Here is a 21,904-nt window from a genome sequence, read left to right on the forward strand (position 1 = left end):
CATCTTATTTGCAAATCAGGTAACATCATAACATGAACAGATATTTAAGGCAGTTTGATAGTTGGTTTCTGATGCTGATTTCAATATCTAATTGGATCAGCATATTAATCTTGTTGCTGCAGTTGAGTTTGTTGACGTACATTGCAATCTAAAATCCGGATGATGGTATATTGGTTACAGTCCCCTCTGCAGCAACTGGTAATGGCATCCTATCATTGATTGGCTGGTTTGAACATGAGCAATGTGGATTAGCGCTCACATTTCTAGTTTTACTCCTTCATTCTTCACTGAACAAGTTGTTTGATGAGAGAGTCCTTGGCCTATCACTAGACTGAGTTGAAATTTATGTCCATTCCATGACAGGCTATTTAAAATGAAGGCCGGATGCAAAGTGCACCAGGATGAAAAGAGAGATTTTCCTTATTGGATTATATTTTCTGCGTGGTAATATTTTGTGAGAATATCCTGATAATTCTTTGACATAATTCCCCCTTTGGGCACTTATCAATTTGAAATTGGGTTTGAGGACTGTGCGTTTGTGTTGGGATGGATGTATGGGTCTTCTTTTACTGTTGTTGCTTTGTCACTTGGTATGTTCTGTTTTTTTTTGTTTTCTGTGTTGGCACCAGAATGTGTGGTAATACTTGTGGGATGCCCCAAACACATCACTTTTTTCTTGGTTGTTAATGCAAATGATGCATTTCACAGTATATTTCGATGCACAAATAAATCTGAATCTGAAATATTTTTATACTATGCTGAATGATTCCCCCTTACGAAAAAATTAAAATTACATTGGTACCGAAAAGTTAAGATGAAGTAAAGCAAGAATATAACTAAACTCCCATGAAAATGTCAGTTATGAACAGGAGCTGGCTACATGCAGAATAGTGTCGTGTAGTGGGTGGCACAGTATTACTGCAGGTAGTGTAGCTGTCTCACAGCTCCCAAAATCTATTTTCAGTCCCCAACCAGATGCTGTCTTTGTGGAGCTTGCATGTCCTCCTTTGACCACCCAGGATTCCCCTGGGTCGTCCAGATTCCCCGCACATCCCAAAAACATACTGGTTGGTAGGTCAGTCATCGCAGTTTACCCCTCATGCAGGTGGGAGATTTGTGGCTGTTGATACGCGAGAGAATAGGTTACCAGGAAGTAGGTAGGGGAGTGGGGTCGATGAGGATTCTTGAATAACCCTCATAGACTGAAAAACCACTTCCCACATTATCAAAAAAGATATCATAGAGAATGGAAAATGTGGTAAATGCTAACTATGATTAAATTCAACCATTTTAATCTGTTGTATGATTTCAGGCCTTTCTTTCTCATAAAATGTGCATTTATTTTATATAGGACAGAAATTACTCGACACAGTGGCTGAAATTTGGGACTTTTTCTTTTGTGACATTCTTCCTATGCTCCAGGCAATATTTTACCCTGTCCAGGTAGGCTGTCTGTGTATTGTCTCAATGAAACAACCTTCCCTCCTGTTCTCTTTTCCAGTGCAGTGGTGTGTTTTTGTGTATTGTGATTAAGGAATATTTTTCTCTGAAAAAGAAAGATGATACCATGTTTCTTTTCTGATGCTGATCGGCATTATATTTGAACATACTGATCGCACTCAGCAACTAACAGCATAACTCTATGAAAAACATAGAATCAAAATGCAATTAACAGAATCCCTAGTAACAGATGTTTTTGCTTCATACCACATTAAGCATGTCACCACTGTGGCAAATGAATAATTTGATGTCATTGAGAATAAGTGATGCAAAATTGTTCTGTTAAGAAATTGCGTTTATAGAGAGTGAAGAGAACTCTTGTCAGAATTCACTTTAGATTGGCAGCATCTCAGGTCAATAGGCTGTTTCAAAACATAAAATAAACATCGCTCGTGACCACAGGAAATAGTTGTTTTAATATTTATAATGCTGTTGCAACATTATTTTCTAACAGCGATTGTAGTTGAAGTTTTGGCAATTTTACCTAACCTCTGTTAATTTAGTATTCACTGCTTCCATGATCACTTGCATAATTTTCAAATCCATCAAGTATTGGTATTTGTTTTCCTCTACTTAACTCCATATTACACATTTCTTTGGAAAATGAGTTTTAATTCATTCTTGGCACTTTTCTCCAGAAATAATGGCAGAATCTAACATTCACAAACTTACACCATGCTCATAAATAGATCTAATGTTTATGTGTCATCTGTCCCCATCAAGACACCTCTTGCCAAATCAGTTACCTATTTACATAATATCAGAAGAGAAAAGGAGCAAGAGTAGGACCCTCAAGCCCATCCCATGACTGGGGCTGATCTGCCCCAGACATTACCTCCATGGCCAGTTTCCCATAAACCTCAATTCCTTAATTTTTTTCTAAATATATATCATCTTCCTAATTAAATAATCCATGTAGAGAATTCCTGAGATTTACCTCAATCTGCCAGATGTCATTCGTCAGTACCTTAATTTTAAATAGCCACCTTAATCTTGTAACTAAGTGTCCTTGTTGAAGATTTGGTCACTACTGCAAACCTCTAGACATCAACCCTCTCATATATCCAAGATCAGCACTCATCCTCACAAATTCAATTAGACTAGATCAGGTCAGTCAGATCCGATTAGACTACCATTCCATCCCAGGAGTTATCCTGTCCTGGTTAGATATTTGTGAACATGCAATTTAGTGACACAGACTTTGGTTAGCAGCTATTAAGTTGCTAAAGCCAATGAATTAGATCTCAACTTGGTACAGTAGTGCATTGAAACCTTTAAACAATTTTCTTGCTTTAATCTAGCACACGGTGCCTATAATGTTTACATATGCAGAGGTTCCCAACCTGGGGTCCATAGACCCCTCGGTTCATAGACTGGAGCCATGGCATAAAAAGGGTTGGAAACCTCTGTGTAACTGGAGCAATGAGTTGCCCCTAGCAGACAAGAGAAATTCTGCAGTTGCTGGAAATCCAAGCCACACACACAAAATGCTGGAGGAACTCAGCACACACGAACTGCAGCTTTCCTGGGCATGACAGTGAGAATAAGTTTTGGAGAGCATTATTACCTTGAAAGTAAAAATCTGCCCTATTAACTTTATGACTGCAGAATATTTTCCAAGCAGTTGAATATAGTGCTCAATACTCTGAGTCTAATAACTTAATTGACTATGCTGAGTTGAATCACCCACTCACAACAGCACTGTCACATTGATATGTCAGTTCTTTTTACACCTACCATGAGCAAAGGGCATCCTTTTTCCAGGGATCAGTGGAACGGGGTACTCGACTCCTTGGTTACATGACCACAAACTCCATTTCACACCGCTACTTTTGGGTTTTTATTCCGCTTGTTTTGCATTACCAGTCTCCAAATCCCATGGAAGCTATAATTACCCCCCCCCCCCCCGTAGTATTTGCTCTCAAGTGTCAGCTTCCTGTTAAATTTAAGCATTGGGTCTAAATATTTTCTACACTCATGGGGAAGAAAAAGCATGAAAAACTGAATTGTAACACAAAAGAGTAGAAAAGTGCATCTGCAATTATAATTTATTTCCTGGAAACTTTTCACTGGTTCAGATTCAAAGTGCAGTTTGCGATGAAAAAACCACTGCCACAAAGATCCCACAAAAACAATGAGATGGATCACTGGATGATTTGTTTCTGGTGAAAAAGTGCTATTGTCAAGGATACAGGAAGTATTCCCATTTCCTCAAAGTATCATAAGGTCCCTTTGGGCAGTACGCCGTTTATTGCCTCATTTCGGATATCTTCTCTGAAAAATGCCTTAATTCTTCAGTGTTATAGTGGACTCTCAGCTTAGATTGTACTCTGGTCCTGTTGTACAACTTGGAAGTTTCAACTTTCTGTTCTAAGTCGGAGTGTTCCCAGTGGAGCCAAGCTGGCATCGTTGGTTGCTGGCTGCAGATGCATTTCTCTCAGAAGCTTATTTAAAGTGCTAGGATTGATTTGATACCAGGTCTTTGTCATGGCCTAAATGGCCCTGACAGATTGCTTAGTTCCCAGTCCCTGAGGTATGCTTACTTTCTCATGGAAGATGGTAAATCTCAGGGCTTTTATAGTTGCTTAGAAAGACAATTGTTTTGCCTTTGCAGGAAATTAAGATACCTGAGACCCTAGACTGCAAGGCAGGGCGAGAGGATACCTGTTCTAAGCATTGGAACACGTTTGGAGAGTGTTAGTTGACTGCGGGGTCAGATTACTGAGGTTTATAATGAAAGAAGGAGTTGGATGCATGGATTTTATTTCTGCCACTTGCTAACTAGGTCTGTTAAAATGAGGATCTGTGTCCGGTTCTTGAAAAAATCTATTAATTGTTGGATAATTGATGCCTCTGAGCTTAATTCTGAGCAACATTTCCTTATGTGTAAGTTCTTGCTGTTCTTGAGGCAGGTATGTGGGCCCTTTTCATTTTGGTTCTATTATTAAAAAAAACATTTAGTACCCTTGCAACCAGAGTACTAAATAGGTTATAGATTTAGCAGCGTGAGCTCTATGGTGGCTAAGACTCAAAAGAAGCAGAGTTTGACTTCTATATTTTTGTTTCCATATTCATTTTATATTTTCATTTTATTAGAAAATATAATTTTTATCCTGCAGTAATCATGAAAGAGCTTGTGAGAAGAATGGTATGTTGTTGGTAGGATGTACCAGGCTGGACGAGAGGTCTAGATGATCAAAGCTGGCAGAAGTACAGAACAGGCTATTACTTTCATTTGCATTTCCTTTCTGCATTTTTGCTGTTACTCACCACACAAAGGCAATCTTGTATTTAAACTGAGGAGTAAATTTGTTGTCTTGTCAATAAATTGCTAGGGTAACATGCCTTCCTTCTGGAGAATTCACTAGATTTTTATTCCACTTATTTTAATTTCACTTCCCCCTTCCCCTATTTACCAACCAGTCATGGACTGTTATTAATCAAATACATGTAAAGGCTGCACCTCAAACAGTAAAGTAACAAATTGGTTAAGCCAAATATTGCTGCACTTTCAATACAATTAATCAAGTATACTATTTAAACATTTCCCTTACTCTTGTCCATCAGCACGCCACTTAAATATATCTTTAGATCAAAATCAGTATCATGAGAGTGAAGTAAACAGAAGTGAATTTGAGCAGCTGTGCATAGAATTTACAACAAATTGACTTTGGTTTTGTATTTATTACTGTTGGTGGTCCTTCAGTGTCAGCTGTGGAAGATGGACTCATCTCTGCCACCATGATACATAAACATTTTAGGCAGTGGTTTGCCCTGTCATGAAGTCACCTTGATCAAATCAATTTATGAATGCGTGCTTTGATTCCAGCAATAGGTGATTCTCAGTATTCTGTTGATGAACTGGTTGGAGATGTCCTTTGCCCTTTGTTTCTTTAACCTAGGTAATTCTAGAATGCAGCCACTGTGAAATATGGAAACATTCAATTTAAAGGTCAAAACTTTTGTGCACATGATTATGCTCGGTATCATTTCTGCTGGGTTTTGATTGACAGCTTGAACAAGAGTTCAGCTAAGTAGTGTACCAGGTCCTCCGAGTGTCCTTGAGTTTTTGATATTGTCATTGCAGTTGTTGTCATTGTGCATGATTTGTCTTTTGCATGTCATGTATTCACTTATTACTTGCCCAGATGAAAGAATTTTAAAATTTGCCGCCATGTGCTTAGACTTTATATGCACCTTGGTTAAAGGGAAATGCTATAGAAATTCCTCGTCCAAAAAGAACTGTAGAAACTGGAAGTAGCAGGCAGGAGGGAATCTAGTAACATTTCAGGTTGAAATGATTAATGGATTATTCTCCATAATTTCAGACCCCTCAGAGTGATGCCACCACTAGATATCCCATCCCTCTTTTCCTCTTCCAGAATTCCAAAGGGGCCATTATCTTCATTTTTCCCTAGATTCTCCTTCTATGTAGACTTCTGTTCTCATGTCATCTGTAATTGTAAGAAATGCAGCATCTACCCATTTATCTTTCCTCTTCCTACTTTCCAAGCACCCAAACACTCCTTCCAGGTGAAGGAGCAATTCACTTACAGCTTAATGCTCACTATGTAGTGGTCTCAACACTAGAAAAAAAACTGAACACGGATAAGATGACAGCTTTGTAGAATAGCTCTGATCAGTCCACAGTCTTGACCCTTGTCTGATACTTTAACTCTCCATCCTACTCTCACTTCTGACCTCTGGCTTTGACTTGCTTCACTTGTCTAAAAAAAAAAGCCCAATGTAAACTCAAGAAGCAAAGTGTACCTTCTACCTGGACATGACACGGCCCTTGAAGTGCAATACTGAGTTGGTCCATTACAGTTAACCAGACCAGTGTTTGTGTAAGAACTGCCAGGTTTGCTGGGAGTGGTCGGTGGGTCGGACAGTATCAGTGTGGATTGCCTTTAGGGTTGAGGCTCTAATGGCCATAGATTGCTGGCCTGGAACAGTAGCTCTGTTTCTGTCTTTGTGGATGCTACCTGAAGGACTTAGCGTTTCCGTCAATCCCTGCTTTCGCCATTCATTTTCTTCAGTTTGCTGTTTTTCAGGTACTGACTGGTTCCGACATACCTCAGTTTTTCTCTCTATAGACCTCCCAGACTTTCCCAGAATTCTCCTTTGTTTCAAATATTCAGTGTTCGTTATGTTCTGCATCTCGTTTTTCCAGCAGATAATTTTTTTCCTCTCCTCTTCTCCCACTATTTAAACGACCTCTGGATAGACTAAATCGGAAACCCTTCCTAGTCATCATCAATTCATACCAACTGCTTTGTGTTGGTCTCCGTCCTATCACCAGCATTTCCCTTTCTCTGCAAGTTTAAACACAACTGCTTTCTGAATTTTGTGATACTATTTATGCGTTGATGATTTATGCCTTCAAATCATTAACCCCCTTTAAACTTGCAACCTTGACAAATATTTCCATGACAAGAAAGTCCAGATCGAAAATGTTTTTGTGACACATACTTCATGCATTGAAAGGGAAAATTTAATCCTCAATCTAGACCTGCTGCAAAAATTGAGACTGGGGCGAGGATGCCTGAATCCTGCTGTGCCCAGGTTGCAGTTGTGCTGTGGAGTTTTGAAAGTTAGGTTCTGAGCCTCACTGTAGTGTTCTGTAGTGCACCCAGGAGATCTCTGCTGTATCTTGTGTGGATTTTGTGCAAAAATGTTCCTTTCAAGCCTCGGAGAATGTTCTTCAGAGGCCCAGATGATGGATGTATCATCAGCTGCTGTTGTATGCTGGTTCTGTCTGTAAAGGTTTGCTGCTGCAGCACTAATCATTGGACATGTCACTGGTTACACCCCGTCAAGCAGAAGATGACCCATTTATGCCTACTGTTTCCTGTTGGTCTACCAATCTATGCTGATAAAATTACCAGCTACGCAGCGTATGTAATGTAGGACTAGATGTTAATATCCCTTGTTTACATTCCTGAGGCTTGCTGCCTAGATTCTGCGGGGTAGCCAACTGAGTGGTGGCATCTTCTGGGTTATCAAGTGGGCGCCCTCTTTCCTCAGTGTTTCGCTGATAGGCCCACGACACCTCCAGAGGGTTCAGCAGTGAATCCCAGCATCCCGGGCTCACCCCCTAGATGCCAATCACTCACTTGGGGGCCCAGATGGAATCCTTTCTCTTCATCCAGAACCACTGACTCTCTTTTCAGCAACTCTGGAGAGGTCTTTGACTGCTTGCTGGTGTGTCTTCCCTCGCACTCCCAACTCCCGGAGTAGCCTTGATGTTGATGTGGCTACAAATCCTCTGCAGCCTGCTTTCCAGCCTTGTGGCTGCGCATCGGCTGCAAGCTCAGCGTACCTCAGCCTCTTGCGCTTGTAGGCCTCCTCTACGGTATCTTCCCAAGGCACTGTAAGCTCGATGATGTAAACAAGATGGAATGAGGCCGACCATAGCACAAGGTCTGGTCTGAGGTTGGTTACTGTGATTTCACTTGGGAGCAGAGCCTCTGGCCTAAATCTGCCACCATCTTCCAATCACGTGCCCCGCTGAGCCGCCCGGTGTCTGGTCTTGATGTGGTCTAGCCGCCCGGTGTCTGGTCTTGATGTGGCGAGTCTGGCTTGACACTCACCTTCCTGGACAAATGCTGTTAACGGCCAGCGGGAGGAAGAGCGTTGACGCTTGTCCGCCAATTTTCCAGCACTGCTGCAAGACACCGTAGCACCTGGTTGTGCTGCCAGGTGTATCGGCCTTGAGTGAGGCTGGTCTTGCAGCCCACCAGAATGTGTTTTAGTGTTGCTGAAGTCGGGCAGGGGGAGCACGTGGGGTCCTCTCCATACCACTGGCTGAGATTCATGGGAGACAGCAAGACATGGTAGGCAGCCCTGATGGTGAAGCTCGCTCTGAATGTCTCCATCTCCCACAGCTCTCTCCAGATCTTTCTTTTCTCCACTCCCTCCCGTCTCATCCATTGCCCTTGCCTTGCCTGAGCGACGGCCTTTGTGCACCTTAAGACGTCCTGCCGACGTATCTCCTGCGTCTCTGAGACGGAGCAGCCTTGTTCCAGGCTGGTGTACTGTCCCCGAGGCCAAGACCACTCCTCCCTTGCTGCCCTCGGCCCACGATATCCCCGTGCTTGAGTGCCGCCTTTGCTTGCTCGGTTGCTTCTGATGGAGTCCGTTTCCTCCCAGTATCCAGGATGAGGGCAGCTTGTGCTACAGATGGATCACTCGCCTCTGTTAACATCATCTCCAGTCTTACTTTGTCGCACTTGAACTCCTCTGAAAGACTGGAAATGGGTAGCTCTAGGACTGTAGTGCTGTAGAGCCCTGTGCTGCTGAGGCACCTGGGAAGACCAAGCCACTTCCTTACGAATGAGCTGATCAGTCTCTCCAGCTTTTCCAGCTTCGAGATTGGAACTTCATACAGGGTTAGTGGCCACATGAGGCGTGAAGGAGCTCAGACTGCATACACCAGAGTTTCGGCTTGCCAGGGAGTGTGGTTCTGTCGATGCTCTCGAGGCCACTGACAGCATCCTTCCTGAGCTGACCTACCTGCTCTGTGTCTTTGGGGGATGCGTTATACCACCAACCTGGGCTCTTCACAGGCTTCTCGAAGACTGCTGGAATCATCTCATCGCCCATGTGGAAGCGTTGGTCTACCAGCTTCCCCTTGACAATGGAGATGCTTCTGGACTTGCTCGGCTTGATCTTCAGCCGAACCTGCTGGATGTTCTCGTGAAGCTTTCTCAACAGGCGTACAGTACAAGCTTTGGTCGTGGTGAGTGTTGTGAGATCGTCCGTGTGTGCTCTGATAGGCGGCAGCCTCAGGCCAGGTCTTATACGCTGTCCTCCAACCACCCATCGAGATGCTCTAATGATCACCTCCATGGCCATGGTGAAGGCTAGCGGGGAGATGGTACAACCGGCCATGACTTCACGTCTAGATGTTTCCACGCTGTTGTGTAGTCTGCTGTTGTCAAGCATAGCTGCACACCCTGGAAGTAGGCCTTAACGAGGCTTGTGAGGGCCACTGGGACCCTGAAGAAGTGCAAAGCTGTCCAGAGGAGGTTACGAGGGACTGAACGGAAGGCGTTGGCGAGGTCCAGGAACACCATGTGAAGATCTGTTCCCTCCTTCCTGGTGACCTGGATCTGATGCCAGATGGTGCGAGCGTGTTCCAGACAGCCAGAGAAGCCCGAGATCCCTGCTGTCTGGATTGATGTATCAATCAGATGGTTTCTTTGCAGATATCTTGACAGCCTATGAGCCACCACACTAAAGAAGATTTTGCCCTCGATGTTTAGGAGACTGATCTGGCGGAATTGGCCGATTTCTGATGAACCCTTTTCCTTTGGGATCGGGATTCCTCCGGCTCTCTGCCGGGATGTTGGTATCTCCTGCTCATGCCATACCACCTTCATGAGCCTCCGGAGGAACCACAGGACGCCTGGTGCATTTTTGTAGAACCTGTATGGCACTCCATTGGTACCCGGGGCTGATGCGGCCCTTACTCTATGCACTATTTTCTCCACCTCACTCCTAGGTAGGCTGATATCTAGTTGGTGTTCCAGTGGATGGATTGGTGATCTCTTTGTGGTGTTGGCTGTCTGCGTAGAACTTTTCCAGGTGTTTTTCCAGTTCTGCCTTTGACACTGAGAGACTTCCACCCTTCTCCCCTGTGAAGAGACCCTTCACATCTTTATAGAAGCTTCTTCGTGTCCACTCCTTCTTCCCGCGCTTCCTCACCAGGTTCTCAGCTCTCCTCAGTTTCGCAAGCCTGCCCCGGAGGTCTGCTTGCAATAGGTTTGTGCCTTCCTTCTCTTCCTCTGTGGCCTTCCTCCATTGTTTCTTCAGCTCCGTCCGCTCTCTACTAGACGATCTATTTCCTTCTGTCTCCTGCACTTAGTGGGGATCGTCGGTGTAATTTTCTTCCTCTCTAGCACTCCAAAACGTTCTGCTCCATCGCTATAGATTAATTCCCCCATTCTTTCCAACTTCTCCATGGTGATAACTCTGAGCGTCTCTAAGTTATTGCAGAGGTCAGCAGTGACCTCCTCCCACATTGCCTTCTCGCAGGATTTTGACCACTTCTCAGTGAGTTTTTATTTCCTAATAACCTTTGCTGTGGCACTAAAGGCATTCACAGATGGGAGAAAATGAACAGAAGTATTTAAAGTGTGATATCTGAGAGAGAAGCAGTTCCTAGTGGCAAGAGTAGAGTTCTAGAATTGTAACCTCATTTGAATACTGTAGCTTCTGTCACAAAAGCAGAAACCTCTCTGAAGTCTGCCAGTGCCTGTAGAGAGAAGCATGGTAAACATTTTGGGTCAGTATCCATTTCTCCAAATTTGTGCTTATTTTTAAAAAATCATTATTTTCAGATGGTAGGTCATTGACCTGAAGTGTTAATTTTGTTTCTATCTTTAGCTGTTACCTAAGTTGTGGCCATTTCCAATATTTTCTAGTAATAATTTGCAGAATTTGCTTTTTCTGCTTTTGGTAATTCATTAATTCCAATAGAGTTAGTGCGACACTATTACAGCTTAGGGCGTCAATGTTTGGAGTTCAATTCAGATGTCTTCTGTAAGGAAATGTGCACATTCTTCCTGTGTGTGCTTGTGTTTCCTCTGGAAGGACAAATTACTGGAGATAATTCTTTGAAACATTGATTAGGGATAGTCAGCATGGCCCTGTGAGGAATAAGTCATGCTCACAAGCCTGATTGGATTTGTTGAGGATGTGACAAAGCACTTTGATGAAAGTAAACAGTGGATGTGGTGTATATGGATTTTAGTAAGGTCCTTGACAAGGTTCCCTATGATAGGCTCATTCAGAAAGTCAGGAGACATGGGAAATGGGGAAACGTGACTTAATGGATTCAGAATTAGCTTGCTGATTGAAGGCAGAGGGTAGTTGTAGATGGGGCATTCTGTGGCTGGAAGTTGGTGACCAGCAGTGTTCAGTAGGCATCTGTTCTAGGACCCCTGCTCTTTGTGATTATTATAAATGACTTGGATGAGGAAATGGAAGGGTGAGTTGATAAGCTTGCAGATGACATGAAGCTTGGTGGAGTTGTGGATGGTGCAGTTGTGTAGTGTATTGTAGTTGTAGGTTACAACAGGACATTAAGATGCAAAGCTGGACTGAGAAGTGGCAGACGGAGTTCAGCCTGGAAAAGTGTGAAGTGATTCACTTTGGAAGGTCAAATTTGAAGGCAGAATGTAGTGTTGATTCTTAGCGGTATAGAGAAGCAGGGGGATCTTGGGGTCTACGTCCATTGATCCCTCAAAGTTGTTGCGCATGTTGGTAGGGTTGTTCATGGTGTATGGTGTGTTGGCCTTCATTAAACGGGGGATTGAGTTCAAGAGCCATGAGGTAATGTTGCAGTTGTGAAAAAAAGCACCCTAGTTAGACCACACTTGGAATATTGTACTCGGTTCTGGTTGCCTCGTAAGAATAATATTGAAGCTTTAGAAAAGGTATAGAGGAGATTTACCAGGATAAGGCCCTGATTAAAGGGCATGTCTTATGAGGATACATTAAATGAGCTAGGACTTTTCCCTTTGTAGTGAAGAAGAATGAGACGACTTGTTAGAAGTGTACAAGATGATAAGAGCCATAGATAGAGTGGATAGCTAGAGACCTTTTTCCCCAGAGTGGAAATGGCTAATGTGATGGGGCGTAATTTTAAGATGACTGGAGGAAAGTATAAGGGGGATGTCAGAGGTATTGTTTTTACACAGAAAGTGGTGGGTGCTTGGAACACCCTGCTGGGGTGGTGGTAGAAGCAGATATATTAGGGGCATTTAAGAAACTCTTAGATAAGCACAATAGAAAAATAGAGGGTTATGTGGGCGGGAAGGATTAGATTGATCTTTAGACAAGGTTGTAAGGTTAGTATAGTACTGTGGGCTGAAGGGTCTATACTGTGCTGTAGTGTTCGATATCCTATGATAAAAATTAGATATCTGACTCACTTTTTAAAAATGCTATTCCCTCTGCCTGTTAAGTTATGCAGTGTGATTGATGTACGCATTAAAAAAGATGTTTTAAGAGATGGGTAGCCCGGAGCTTACTGAAAATCATAGTTTATATGAGTTGCATCATTTCCCTTGGTGAAGTATGTTTCACAACAGTGTAGATTTGCTGCATGATTACACTATGTTTGCACCATGCAGTAATTACCAGGGACTTGGCCTACAGTGCGAGTTTAATATATATTTGAGTACTATACAACACTGTATGTGTCCAGAAAGTAGCAGATCGTGAGCTCCGTTTTCTTTTCAGAATATGCTATTTTACGCTTCAGAATATTGTTGATTTCAGTGTTGAGGTGCATTTTGAGAAGACTTCTTAATTTTTTTGGCCATATCGTTGGGGTGTGGGCAGAATACTTGATTGCATTGCACGTTTCATTGTATGAATCGGGAATAAATGTTCATTTTGATTCAATAAGGCTTGCCCTTGTATTTTAACTTTTATTAAAATTGCTCCATCTAATTAATTTTCCCTTTTTTTTTTAATCACTTATTTTGCAGGGGAAGGAGCCCACCGTCCGGCAGATAGCTCTGCTGCATTTCAGGAATGTAATAACACTAAATGTGAAACTGGAAGATGCCCTGTCACGCCCACGTGCAAGGGTCCCACCTTCAATCATTCAGATGCTGCTTATATTACAGGTAGGCTGTAAGCTACATGAAAGGGAATGGGGGCAACATATTGTCAGTGTCTCTTATCTGATCTCAGTTAACTTTCTGCACGTTAACATGTGGTTCAGGCTGCTGTGTGCAATCTTTCTTTTTAACTATGGATATGGTGAAAGTATAAGTTCTAATGAAACCAGTGCACAGAATGTTTTAAAATAAAAGCAAATCCAAGTCTAGTATAATGTGAAACAGCATTAGCTTTGTAAAAATTGTATTTAATTTAAACAAGCTTCTAAGCAAACATCCTCTTCAATTTATTTTTGTCATTTAATGCTCTGTTACAAATCTCTGTGTAAAATTACTTCATTATATCTAATCTAATTAGAGAAACACTGTAACTGAAATATTAAATCATCACCGTGGCTTAAATCTGTTGAAATGGAGTTTGACAGTAGGGATTAATGCTGCTAAAACACCTCTGTATAGCATTCTAATAACTTTTATTCTATGAATTAATTAAACCTGAAGAGCAAAATGCACTAGACAAGTGACGCAACTGAGATTTATCGTGACCTCATTTACTGAGGTAGTCAAAAAGACAACCTAGCAATGACAGTCAATTTGGGACGCATACTAATGTATGTTGACGAGCAGGACCACCCAGTGGGATGTCCCTTCTCATCAATGTTTTTAAAAATAATAAAAATACTAGGGATAATAGAAATCTGAAATAGATGGTCCTGGAAATACCCAGCATGTGAAACTCTTTCAAACTCTTAGCAGAACTGTAAGGTGTCGGATATCCTTAGCTCCCAGAAAAAAAAGGGAAATTCGAACAGAGGGAGATGGAAAACTATGAGCGCACAGCAAAAGTTTAGTTGAGGTGTTGGATTTTTTTTTAAGTGCAAATCCATGTTGGTGCTAATATATATCTTAAAATAAATTCTTGTAAAGGAAATTGTGATTAATTCATTCATGTTTGGGAATATTATAAGTCACAATGAGTAAGTAGGATCAATTTGCAATGATCTCAGAATGGTGACTGGAGCTGAAGAGTGAGTTCCTTTGGGTAGCATCGAGTTTTTACCCATGCCAGCAAAGCAGAAGAAATGCTGAGAATATTCCACCAGGGATATTTATTGATATCAACATACTACGTGTAATGAATTGAAAACAGGCTCAAAGGGAGATCACTGGCAACCAGAATGAACACACAGCCCTTCACCTTTGGAACTGGATCTAAGACCAAACCAGGCCAATGAAATGCATCCTTCAAAGCCGGATGAACTCGAGATGAAATAATTTTGGGCAGTCTAAGCCTAATTCTCAGGAGGTATTCTGCAATATAAAATGACAATTGCAGAGGTTCAGATGAGCAAAACAGAACTGTCATATTGATGCACCAGGAGACAATCCTGAGGTTATGATCAAAACACGCTGTTAGAACAGAGAATAAGAATCATCATCCTGAATATGACAGTGTTCTGGCTGACCTGAAAATGTCTGAGGTAAAACTGAATAACTGATTATGTAAAACAAGTGCTCCAATTTTTTAAGTTCTCTCTCTACTGCCTCTAGAATATGACTACATACACAAAAAAAGCAAAATAATCTATTTGCATAAACAGACTTGTTAAGATGCTCACGTTACTATTTTTTCATTAACTGCTTATTGTTACACTCAAATCATGTCCTGATCTATTGTTAATATACAACAGAACTAGGATCATCAAACCAATATAACTTGAAATTTGGAATGAACCCATTTTGCTCCCAAAATCAAAGTATAGAATCTAAGAGAGTCAGACATAGCCAATAACAAGGTTCTACCGTTCAATTAATGCTTCAATGCCTGAAAAAATTAGCATGTGGCTTTTAAGATGTTTCTCACCTCTCGGTAAAAGCTATCTGAAATGATAAACATCATTTGCTGCTTTATAACCCTGTTGCTCTGGCATGGATGACTGGTCTAGTCTGAATGCAGAGCTTCAGTGTTCTATTGTTCTAGGGCTAACTCTGTTCCCGTGCCCCGGCTTCTGCCAGGCTTGTGATTATTGTAAGACCCAAATACAGAGGAAGAACCCAGCCTTCTCCACGCGTGTTGCATTGTACATAATGAATAGCTATGTTAACCCTTCCATAAATGCCACAAGCCCTTGAAAAAATGATTGCTCAGTTTTGTTTTGCTTTCAGTTCTCAATATGATCTTTGGGAAATATTGTTAGAACTGTGAGTCAGTGGTATTACATGGTAAGCCTTTTCCCTAAGTGGGATTTTGAAGGGTGGGGGAAATTAAAACCTGCAGTGTTCGGGTTGTGTCAGTAATTGTTACAAGCTTTCACATGACCTACATAGACAAAAAGAAAACAACGATGATAAGGTAATTTCCCATCCCCTCATAGTCAGACTTGTCTTCTTGCTTAAAGATGGTCATGATTACCTAACTCTGATGACCCCTGTTATAGCCACATTCTAATGTGGCCAGTCAGATTGTAAACTTCAGACAAGAGAAAACCTACAGTTGCCTGGCCTGTTGAGTTCCTCCAGCATTTTGTGTGTGTTACTCAGATTGTGAACTTCACATTTTTGAGTTGGGAGTATGGCCTTCTCAACATTTTGCCAACCAAGGCTGGCCCAAAGATGCTGGATCATAAGATATATGAGCAGAATTAGGCTTTACAGCCCATAGCACCAGTCTCCTGCCAATGCTTTGTAACCATTAACCCCCATACCGATCAAGAACATACTAATCCCGGCTTTAATCACACTTAATGACTGAGTCTCAACAATCCTCTGTGGCAATGAATTCTAGATTCACTATCCTCTGGCTGAAGAAATTTCTTCTCATCTCAGCTGCTTGGATTAAAGGTGTGGCCATTATGCATTGTCCTTGATACTCTGATAAAGCAAAATCTGGTATGACAAGCAGGGCTCCAAGTGTTTATTAAGAGAAGGATCCAATTGGATTTAGCCTTTTACACTCCTTCCTTGCCGATCATATTTTGAGTAATCCCTTTGATGTCGAGGCCTTCTCAGAATGATCAGTTTGTCTCTCTCTGGGAAGTGAACGAAAATTATGTTGCCCCCAGGTTTCATGCCCTTCTTGCTTTTCTCTGAAGCTTCCAGAGATTGAGGCCTGTGCACTGATGACTTCAGTCTGTTGATTCTGATCTAGAATGAGCTGAGGAGTCCTAAGGGTTTCACTACTTAAGAAGGAAAAGTAACAGATACTGGACTAGCTCAGTCTTGGTGACATACACTGCACAAATACTACATTGGGCTGAACACCTTGTCCACATTCCTGACTCTGTTCTCCCAAAATGCACCTTCCATTACAAGGTTTGTCATGTTATGGGGGAGAGAGAATAAGATTCACAGTTCTCCTCAAATTCTTCTTAAAAGTGCAACATTCTCACTGATTGCTGAAAATCCCTGATGCTTGACTTCGCTGAACTCAGGATGGTGTTGAAAAACTTGATGCTTCAGAAACATACAACAGCTCTACGTAGGTGGAGTATACTACCTCACAAACTGCCTGCCCTATAAGCCACCTCCTGGCTCACTTATGGAAGAGCTTATGGGTTCCCACCTCAGAATGCAAAAATAACAGAGGGGAAGTAAATCATCCTCCATCCCATGGGGGGGGGGGGGGGGTGGAGAATGAACAAATGAACATTCCCCTCCTGATTTGCAATTTTCCACAATATTACTTGCAGGATAAACATTACATTTATTCTTTATCATATTGTCCTAGATCTGACTGATACAAACTTAAAGCAAGTTGAGGCTATGTTATCTGTTTCAACAGTTATATAGAATTCTAATAATAATCCATTTTAAATTTTGTGACAGTTTGCCTGATTATTATTGGACTTGGAGAACTGAAGTCTGTTTTTTTTTGTATGCTGGAGACACTCAGATTTTCTATCAGAGAAAGACCGTCCCTGCTATTAACCTGTCATAAAGGCTTGATATTTAGTGGGTGAAGTTTGGTAGATAATAAATCTACAACCTTGGCCTTGGGTTTACAAGTCACAGATTGTACAACTGCAGATGACTTGCCAAATCCTAAGGATTATGTTAACATATGTGCTCTGTACATTACTTTCATTTCCAATGCCGGCAGTTAAGATTCCTGAGTTCTGTCCAGCAGACCCCCAAGTTCATTCAGCCTCTTTTATAAAGCCCTGTTGAAGTCTTGAATAAATTAATTTGAGGGAAAGCAAGCTTTTGAATGTCAAGTCTTTTCAGTTTGTGGCCCCGCCGAAGAGTCTCAGCCCAAAACATTGACTGTAATCTTTTACATAGATGCTGCCTTGCCTGCTGAGTTCCTCCAGCATCTTGTGTGTCAGCTTGTATTTGTTTATCTTTAATTTACATGATTTTTTTTTGACACTCGTGCTACAAGACTTTACACTTCATAAAGTTTTGTATAGTATGGTATTGTATTCTGAAAACTTGAGTGCTTTGGAGTGGTGACAGACAATGCTATTTTACTTCACATCAAATCCTTGGAACGTTTCCTAGTTTATTAAATTATGCATGATGTTGTGGGAAAATAGGGAGGCAGAAAATCTGTAAGGAAGATACTAAATAATGCTTAGCTAAAAGTAATGATATTTTATTTAAAGTGCACTTGAACAATACCAGAGCCTGCAAAGAACAAAAACCAATTATTTGGTATATGGAGGATTTGTTTATTATTTGAGTGGGATGTCTCTCCAATGTGTCCTAGCCAATATTTATCCCTCAACCATTGTTACTAAATTAAGTAACTTGATCATCCTCAAATTTTGTGACACTGCAAGTTGGCTATACATATCCCATGGTACATACAACAGTGACTATAACGTAGGTTACTAACTGTTGGGATGCCTTTACTTCATGAAAGGCATTATTAAAAAAGCATTTTTTAATCTTCTGTATTTATGAGGCCATGTAATGTTGTCGAGGCACACCACCAGCAATACACAAGTGTCTTGTTCCTTAGTGGAGAGCTGGGGGACACAAATATAAAACTTCAGGCAAAAGATACAAGAAGCATTTTTAGGAGCTTTTTCATGTAGCGATTACTTATCATGTGGAATTTGCTGCCTATAAGGGTGGTGGTAAGTCAATTACGGCTTTCAGGTGGGGATTGGATAGGGTGTGAGGGAGTGATTTTCAGAGTTGGGGGTGAAGTATACTGAATATTTTGTTGCGCCTAGGCCATAACAATTCTGTGACTCTGGTGGGCACCACAGTAGCGTAATGGTGAGCGCAATGCTGATACAGCTCGGGACACTGGAGTTTGGAGTTCAATCCTGGCGTCCTCCATAAAGAGTTGTACAATCCTCCCTGTGAAATGTGTAGGTTTTCTCTGGGTGCTCCAATTTCCTCCCACAGTCCAAACGTGTACTGGTTAATAGCTTAATTGGTCATTGTAATTTGTCCTGTGATTAGGCTAGGGTTAAATAGGGATTTTCTAGGTGGTGTGGCACAGCGCGACAGGCCAGAACAGCCGATTCTGCACTGTAACTCTAAATAAAATAAAAATAAATGGATTTGTGCAAGTGGTGCTGTATTTTCTGGGCCTCATTAATATTCTTTGTGCATGTGGCAAACATATTGTATTTAGCTTTTCAGCATTTCCTAGAGAGGGTAAAATGAATTTTGTATCATTTAATTGCCTCAGACATTGTGGTTTCTGAAGTGAATGTAATAAATTGGCAGCTCATTGCTGTGTTAGATCTGATGAGTGGGTGGTTTTCTTCCAAAGAGCAGGGTTTTAACTTGAAAATCAATCATCTACCATACAAATGTCACTGTGTTAAACATCATATGTGGATAATTTTTAGTATGGATGAGGTCTGAGGTTGCCTCTTGTATGAGAGAAGTGTTCATTTCCCTCTATTTAGTATTGTGATGTAAAGATCCCTAAATTTCTGGTCAAAGGAACCTCTAGGTTTAATTGAATTTAATAATTAAAATAAAGACCTAAAGCCTCTCAAGTCTTCAGTGGAAGGGTTGGGGAGAGAATCTGGCTTTTTGGGAGTTTTAACACTGAAACACCCCATTTTCTGTGTTTTAGTATCTGGAGAACATACTTGACCTTCTTGATGCCTTGCATTTGTTTGTAATGTGATAATTTTTCTACTTCCAAAACTAATTTCATTGCACATTTCTTGATCCAGGAGTTCCTAATCTGGGGTCTACGGACCAGTCTGTTAACGGTCCAAGGCATTTTTTTAAAAAAAAGGTTGGGAACCCCTATAACTTGATCCCTCAGCTCAGATTTTCTCTTTTTGAATAGAAATTGAATTGACTCTATTACTTACATCCTTCACGTACATGAGGAGTAAAAATCTTTACATTACGTCTCCATCTAAGTGGGCAATGTGCAATTTATAGTAGTTGTAAATAATAAAAATAATACAAGTTAATCGCTTTACTACTTTGAGATGCTGCTGTGCTTTAAATAGTTGTGTTAGCCATTATAATTGCAGCATTAACTTCTCTGTAAATTATTTCCCCTTTTGGGTTCCATTTGTAAATTTTAATAAGCATCTAGCGTGTGTTACAGTAATAATTAAAACAGTATTTGTTCAAAATATGTGGTAGGACAGTCAATATTTGTAAAGCCAGAGGTTATTCTGACCAAACATGTGAATCCCAAATACAATGTCTTTTCACTTTAAAGCTGCTTGATGAAATATCAGTCCCTCTCCTTTATTTACTTTTTATGTAATTATTTATGTATGAATAATTTTTAGGACGTTGAGTACTGGGTATATATGCCAGTTCTAAACAGAACCAATGGTGCTTAGCCATTAAAACAACAGGACGTGCTGGACTCACGGCGGGTGCTGTTGTACAAGGAGCTCATTCTTGCCAAGATCTCTCTGGGGGAATTGCCTCTCACGTCTGGTGTCAGGTCTGACCTATCACAGGATCCAAGACTTCCATTAATTTTAGTGGGGGTTGTAGGACGTCAGATGAAAAGGCAAAGAGGAAGGGAAGCAGCTTTAATTAAAATGTCAGTTCAATAAAATGATGGCAAATTTAAAATTCATATTTTCAAAATGATGTTGACTCATTTGAATTTTGTTGGAAAATGCAAAAAACTCATATTCACTGTCTTTTCCTCTACGTGCCCATCTCCACGTCGTTTTATAAAACCGAATGATCGTACACTTTTCAAATTCTGCTATTATCTTTGCTTCTTGTCGTCCCTGACATAAATGCAGGAGACTGGTCACCTGACCTGTCTCGTTCCAAAAACCCAATGGTACTGTGTAAGAATGGCATTTATATGTGGGGACAGGATATGGCCTCAGTTTTCCCCTGCTCCTGAGTTTCGCACTGGGAAACAGCCAAGGTACAAGGGGTGATTGATAAGTTTGTGGCCTAAGGTAGAAGGAGTCAATTTTAGAAAACCTAGAACATTTAATTTTCTACATAGTCCCCTCCTACATTTACACACTTAGTCCAGCGGTCGTGGAGCATACGGATCCCTTCTTTGTAGAAGTGGTCCACAGCAGGGGTGATTGATAAGTTTGTAGCCTAAGGTAGAAGGAGATGAGTTATACAGCTCTCATTACATGCATGTGCTGTTCAACTCTGATTGAAAATACAGAAAGTTTGAAGTTAATAACTCATCTCCTTCTACCTTAGACCACAAATTTATCAATCACCCCTGCTGTGGACCTCTTCTGGAGGTCCAAGACGCCAACTTCTACAAAGAAGGGATCCGTATGCTCCACGACCGCTGGACTAAGTGTGTACATGTAGGAAAAATAAATGTGCTAGGTTTTCTAAAATTGACTCTTTCTACCTTAGGCCATGAACTTATCAATCACCCCTCGTAACTCAGATTCTAAATGCCAGACCAGCTGTCATTACTTTGTTGCAGCTCATTTCGGTGCACCATCAAGGAGCATATATAGCCCTTAAAAATACCTGGCTTTGCTTTGATGGTAGATTAAAAAGCTGAAAACCTAAAATGGGAATCCAACCCCTTCAATCCAGGAGATGAGAGACAGACAACCAGTTTGCTCTCGAGAGGCTGATCATGTATTTGAATATTTTATGGAGGCTGCTTAGCTTCATTTTCAGTGCTTTCCTTGATCTGTTTGGCCTGATTTTATTGGAATTAAGGAAACAAAGGTATAAGGGAGATAAAGAAAATATCTAATTTACAAAGTACATTTTCTGAAGGTAGTAAGGGGCTTTTATGTAAACATTGTGGGAAAAGAGGCTGCCAATTTTAGAAATAATAAGCTCCCATGAACATAGTTTAAATGCACACTTTTTCCATTTGGTTTGTCCCTTGTACATTCTCTGAATCAAACTGCAGATGTCTGTTCCTTGTTAAAATTTATAGAAATCTAGTTGAGAAGGGAGAACAATTAAAGTCACCTTTAAAACACCATCAGCCCCTTGTTATTTATTAATAGCTTTCATCAATGTGAGAACTGTTCTTTTGTGCCCAGGCTTTTCTGCCTTTATCTCAGCAAGAAATTCCCATTGACATTTTTAAGCCGAGTTTGAGCAAGACTGCAATTTGGGTCAGAGCCCAGTGGAGCTGTCAGCTGCTCAGTGTAGATGGGAAAGAGGCCAGATCGCAGCCAGTTTCAGCCAGCTTCTATAGGTGAAATCCTGCCTCCCGCTTTCCTAGCTGTTCCCAACTTGTTTCTTTATATTTACTGTAAACACATTAAACCTGAAATGTGTTATTGGCACATTGGCTTTTGATGCAATCCTACATCAGCAGGCTTTAGTCTGTTGGAATGGGTTTTTCTTCATTGTGAGTCCTT

General features: G+C 41.1%; 1 protein-coding gene across 2 annotated transcripts in view; it reads left to right on the top strand.

The window, feature by feature from the left end:
- LOC140734745 (proline-rich protein 5-like) overlaps positions 1-21,904 on the top strand; it is a 122,558-nt gene that overhangs the window by 66,756 nt on the left and 33,898 nt on the right. For both annotated transcript variants that reach the window (XM_073059172.1, XM_073059170.1), the window contains 2 exons: positions 1,352-1,443; positions 13,002-13,142. In XM_073059172.1, coding sequence (XP_072915273.1) covers positions 1,352-1,443; positions 13,002-13,142 — 233 coding nt within the window. The remainder of the gene's footprint in view (positions 1-1,351; positions 1,444-13,001; positions 13,143-21,904) is intronic.

The sequence above is a fragment of the Hemitrygon akajei genome, chromosome 10 (genome assembly GCF_048418815.1).
Source record: "Hemitrygon akajei chromosome 10, sHemAka1.3, whole genome shotgun sequence".
Taxonomy (NCBI): Eukaryota; Metazoa; Chordata; class Chondrichthyes; order Myliobatiformes; family Dasyatidae; genus Hemitrygon; species Hemitrygon akajei.